General features: G+C 37.7%; 1 protein-coding gene across 3 annotated transcripts in view; it reads left to right on the plus strand.

Moving 5' to 3' along the window:
- LOC120635219 overlaps positions 1 to 5,215 on the plus strand; it is a 32,306-nt gene extending 27,091 nt beyond the window's left edge. Inside the window, exons 15-17 of one of the 3 annotated variants that reach the window (XM_039906162.1) lie at positions 1,120 to 1,188; positions 2,539 to 2,690; positions 4,424 to 5,215. In XM_039906162.1, coding sequence (XP_039762096.1) covers positions 1,120 to 1,188; positions 2,539 to 2,661 — 192 coding nt within the window. In that variant the 3' untranslated portion in view covers positions 2,662 to 2,690; positions 4,424 to 5,215. Of the gene's footprint in view, positions 1 to 1,119; positions 1,189 to 2,538; positions 3,894 to 4,423 lie in introns of those variants that run through there. The other 2 variants (XM_039906164.1, XM_039906163.1) reach the window with 2 other exon arrangements.
- Positions 5,216 to 6,063: the final 848 nt, after the last annotated feature.

Here is a 6,063-nt window from a genome sequence, read left to right on the forward strand (position 1 = left end):
TAGTACCTGTGAAAAAAGAAATTTTGAATTTTGAATTTTGTATACTGATGTTTCAAAAGTGCTTATAACGTAGGCCTACTTGAAATAAAATAATTATGAATTTTTGGAATAAAAATCTGATCTGGGTTCCTTATCCAGATTTAAGATTAGCCTAGGAGGTAAGACGATGGCTTCCGTTAGGGGGATCCGAGTTAGATACTCGGCACGCACCTCTAACTTTTCGGAGTTTTTAAGAGCGTGTGAAGTCCACCAATGTGCCCTGTAGTGGGACGTTCATCGTTTGATAATGAACATGCAATACATCGCATTTATAATTTACTAGCTGTTGCCCGCGACTGCGTCTGCATTCAATTTAGATGTAGTTCTAAAAAAAAATTATGTATTCAGTATCGCTAAGCCTTAAATGAGGGGTTTGCTGCTGTCCGCAGAGGAGTTATGTCCTCTATCTCCAACCAAATTCATCAGATCTACACAAAGTTTGGGCAAAATTAAACACATAATATAACCTCTATAGTACAAAAATAAATATTTAAATCAGTTATAATTTGTCGGAGTTATGGTGTTAAATCGTCAAACACTTTCATCCCCTCTCCCAAAGGAACCGAACTTAATGTCGCGATAAAAAGTATCCTATATTACTTCCAACACTTCCAAGAATATGTGTACAAAGTTTCACGAGGATCGGTTCAGTAGTTTTCGCGTGAAAGCGTAACAAACAAACTTACATTCACATTTATAATATTAGTAGGGATTAGTAGGGATAACTATAATCCTTAAAACTCATAAACTTATTCACGACCTCTCTGGCGCAGCGGTGAACGCTGTGGTTTTGGAAGTTCCCGGGTTCGATTCCCGGCGAGAGCAATATGGGAATTGCTAATTTCTGAATTTTCTGTGGTCTCGTCTTGTGGGACGGTTCGGCCGAGGCTAGTTACCATCCTACCGACAAAGACTAGAGAGGCCCTCCAGTCTTTACGGCCACACTATAATACATCCCGCGTAGTTGAATAATCTCTATGGAGCTTGACGTGGTCGAAATCGGTTAAAGAGAGTTTTTTTTTTTTTAAATCCTTCTTTTATTGGTCGAACACCAAGTTACTTGTATATTTATTTTCGAAGGTCGGCGGTGTGAGACAGCAGCAATACGTGTTGACGACGCCGGGCCAACCGGCGACACCCGTTTCACAAGTATGAGCGATAAAATATGAATTTTATAAATTTAAAATGCATATAAAAATATGTTTACTGAGAGTATTTGCTACAGTCGCTTTAAGACTGATGTAAAAGGCATATACTAATTTCGCCATCGTCGGTATGCCGCGATTGCCAGAGAGTTGCAGGTTAAAATCCAGTCGGTTCCAAAAATATTAAAGGTACACCTCCAAGTGTAGGTAAAAGCACAAATAAAAAATATAAAATTTTAAATATTATATTTGACGGCCGATTGGTGCAGTGGGCAGCCTGCTTTCTGAGTCCAAGTCCGTGGGTTCGATTCTCAGATCTGGAAAATCTTTTTGCAATGAATATGAATGTTTTTCAGTGTCAGGTTTTTTATCTGCATACGGAGGTATTCATGTATAGTATTCATACAAAATATTTATAAATTTTTGATAAATTTAAAATGCAGAAAAACATAATTCGGAACTGACAGGATTTGAACCTGCGACTCTTTGGCAAGTGTGGCTAAAAACACTTATAAATGTATACAAAAAAAAGTATTCAACAGTCGTATCTTGGTATCCATTACAGAAGCTACGCTTATAAGGCAAGCTGGCGATGTGTGTGTGTGTATTGTGGTAGTATATTTAATGTTACTTACACACATTTATTACAGCGAGGTTATTACACAATTGATGATTTTCTTAATGACAAGGTTGCTTGGAAGCATCCGGCTCCGCTTTCATCTCTCACAAGATAGAAAAATGAATGTTAAAATGTAAATTTTTGATGTTGGAAAAGAGCAACTGCTGAGTTTCTTGCCGGCTTCTTCTCGGTAGAATCTGCCTTCCGAACCGGTGGTAGAGTCACTACACACGGACAGACTTGACGTTTCAAAAGTGCTTGTATTAGGCCTACTTGAAATAAATGAATTTTGAATTTTTGATTTTTACATATTTTAGTACTCATATTTAAAATTGATAATTAAAATTAGAGTAGTAAATTATGGACTGCAGTTTATACACAATTATATACTTAAACACAATTTTTTGTATTTTTATAATTGTGTTTAATTTGCTATACACCGCAGGAGAATCTGTATGGTGTAATTTATAATTTCTTCAACATAGTATTAGGTCCACACCAAACAGATCCACGGCAATGTACCCTCTACGCACGTTTCGCTCCGAAACCGGAGCATCCTCAGGAGATGTTGACTTTACAATGAATAATTGTTTAAGCTTAACAATTGTTCATTGTAAAGTCAACGTCTCCAGACAGACAGACTATAGCAAGTTAAGCTTAAATTTCATAATAGATCATGGAATTCCGCTAGGTAACGCCTGCTTCTATCCAATGCATTTTTTTTTTAACTTTCAGGTGATATTCTGCGGCGGTGGTGTCGGGGGTGTCGGGGGTGTCGGTGGCGCGGCGCCCGTCATCACATCAGTGCTGCCCCCCGGCGGAGCGGTACTTACCCCCCACCATACGTTACACCACTAGGAAATGGCTGATGGCACAGAACATAACATGTAAAAAAAAAAACAACTAAGATGATTTTCGTGTTGAGGATGCCTGTTTTTCGTCTTACAACAGTGACCCAGTTAATCTGACAAATGTCTGCAATTGCATTGGTAAAACGTGATGAACGATAATTTCGTTAATTAATCTGGAACGGTAATTAATAGTTTTGTGCTTAAGAAGCAGCCTATATCGAGTGTCAGAGGTGCGGTGCGGCGGTGCAAACAATTCAATCGATTGCGGTCCTTTTTTTCTCTATTCCACTGCACGTTTGCCCTCGTCTGCAATCTCACCTGGTGGTAAGTGATGATGCAGTCTAAGATGGTGGGCTAATCTGTTGGGAAGAATGGCAGTTATATAGAAGCCATGTCCCTAATCGGCTTTGACGTGTTATCGTACCGGATAACTAAGTAGTTTAGGCACGTTTGGAATAGGTACTTTAATTTTATAAGCTGCTTCCAAATTTCTAAATGCAGAAACGAATGCCTTAAATTTTTTATCACCAATGTAATAAGTTCGCAAATATTTTAAATATTGCTTAATGTTGATTGAAGAGGCTGTTCATGTGCGAGGTTAAAAAATAACTTCGTATTACAAGTTTTAGGAAGCGGTGATAGCGCAGTGGGTAGGAGCTCGACCTCACTTTCGGGGGGCCGAGTCCATTGTAAAGACTGCTTAAATTATCCTAACGAAGGAATACGTTGTCCATCACAAAATCCTTGCTTAAATTTATCGTAGCTAAGGAATATGTGGTCCATCACAAAATCCTTGCTTAAATTTATCGTAGCTAAGGAATACGTTGTCCATTACAAAATCCTTGCTTAAATTTATCGTAGCTAATGAATACGTTGTCCATCGTAAAGTACTTGCTTAAATTATTCTAACGAAGGAATACGTTGTCCATCGTAAAGTCCTTGCTTAAATTTATCGTAGCTAAGGAATACTTTGTCCATCGTAAAATCCTTGCTTTATTTCTCCTAGTTAAGGAATAAGTCGTACATCGTAAAATCCTTGCTTACTTTATCCTAGCTAAGGAATACTTTGTTCATCGTAAAATCGTTAATTTATTCTAGTTAAGGGATAAGTCTTACGTCGTAAAATCCTTGCTTTATTTCTCATAGTTAAGGAATACTTTGTTCATCGTAAAATCCTTAATTTATTCTAGTTAAGGCATATGTCGTACATCGTAAAATCCTTGCTTTATTTCTCCTAGTAAGAAATACGTCGTACATCGTAAAATCCTTGCTTTATTTCTCCTAGTTAAGGAATACTTTGTTCATCGTAAAATCCTTAATTTATTCTAGTTAAGGCATAAGTCGTACATCGTAAAATCCTTGCTTTATTTCTCCTAGTTAAGAAATACGTCGTACATCGTAAAATCCTTGCTTTATTTCTCCTATTTAAGGAATACTTTGTTCATCGTAAAATCCTTGCTTAATTTATCCTTGCTGAGGAATACTTTGTTCATCGTAAAATCCTTGCTTAATTTATCCTTGCTAAGGAATACTTTGTTCATCGTAAAATCCTTGCTTAATTTATCCTTGCTAAGGAATACTTTGTTCATCGTAAAATCCTTCCTTAAATTATCCTTGGGAAGGAATACCTTGTCCATATTTCAAATCTACTAGGTCAGGTCAGTCAGGCAGTAAGTCAGTTATGGTACTGTTTTATAGATATATATATAATATGTATATTCATTTAGTGTATACATCTGGTTTACTGATGGCGACTTTCGATCTTACAGATATAAATCCGGTGTTTTGGGGGTGTCGATGGTGTCGGCGGCGACGCGTCGGGCATCGGATGGTTATCATTCTGGGAGCAGCATACACCCAAAACCTGTGTCAAAATATCAGAGAGTTTTAAAAAAAGCCAACAAAATGTAAAGTTGGCGTAAACGTATAAAGGATTTGACGATCTCCCTGGTGCAGTAGAGAGCGCAATGGTCTTAAGTGGGAGGTTACGGGTTCCATCCCGAAGGGAGAATCTCCTGGGGGGGGGGGGATACGGGAATTTATAATTTCTGATTTTATGCTCCCCCACCGACAAAGCCAAGCGATTTAGCGTTCCGGTACGATGCCGCGTATAGACTGATCAGGGGTATGAGATTAATAAAACTGCCATATCCCTAACGGGTTTAAAAAAAAGTCAGCGAATTTGATCACTTGAGAGAACGCTCATTTTTGAGGACTGTCGTAAAGATTTCACCCTTTCGTTAACCTCCTTGACACAGTGGTCTTATATCTGAGAGGTATTTCCGGCGAGGGCGAAAGGGGCGATAATTATAACTGAATCTTCTTTGGTTTTTCTGGTGGGAGGCTTCGAACGTGGCCAGTTACCACCCTATCGGCAAACGCATGCCGCCATGTGATTTGGCGTTCCGGTACGATGCCGCGTCGAAACCGATTAGGGCAACTAACAGGTTAGTCCACTACTATCTTCATCGAGTCAAGATTTATATATATAATTTTTTTTACTATCTGTCGCCCGCGTTCAAATTTCAAATTAAAAATTTATTTTTTCTTGAAGGCCTATCACAGGCACTTATGAAGCGTTCATACATATATGTTTACACAATTGTAAGGGGATGGTGATAACTTCGTTCGCCAACTTAAACCTTAAGCTACGAGGGTTCCAAAAGCGCCCTGGTCTAAGAAGAGCCCGCAACAAACTTAGCGGGGTAATTTTTTTTTTGTTATCACCATCTCACAGTAAATTAATATTAGGCTATGAAAGTTGTTAGAGCAATTCACAACCAAGCTTTGAAAGTTCTTAAAACGTCCTCGTTTATTACGTTTTACAAATCCCATAGCAACTGTTTTTTTTCCTGAGATGAAAAGTACCGATGATATTCACCGACTTTTAAACTGTGTCAAATATCGAGTCGATTGGTCGCTAGGTTAGGGCGTAAAGTAAGGACAAACAAACAAACAAAAAAACAAGGAAATAAAGCATAAGTTTTACTTTTACAAAAGAAATGTCGCTGTGTGCCGTAACCATTGAATCAGAGGACAAAAAAATGATGTACGAATTTTTTTTTTTATTTTATTTTATAAATAATAATTAGTTATTGTTGTTGTAAATTTATTTTAATATACTAGGATTACTTACTTAGTTATTCTGTGGCTCTATAAGGGCGCGTACACACGGGCCACTGTGACGTCATCATCATCTTTTTTGTGTTATGAGTAAATGTTTTGTGAGTCGTTATGGCGTTCGAGATAACTTCCCAATGGCGAAGATCTCGCATGGAATCATCTGGCAATCCAGTCAAGGCCTTTTTAATCATTTTTTTTTTTAAATAAAAAGTTATTAGCATCGCTAGATGTTTTGGGTTGAAAAGCATTGTACCATTGTAGTCATAATTTATTTACTAAAACTGTG

The sequence above is a fragment of the Pararge aegeria genome, chromosome 26 (assembly GCF_905163445.1).
Source record: "Pararge aegeria chromosome 26, ilParAegt1.1, whole genome shotgun sequence".
Taxonomy (NCBI): Eukaryota; Metazoa; Arthropoda; class Insecta; order Lepidoptera; family Nymphalidae; genus Pararge; species Pararge aegeria.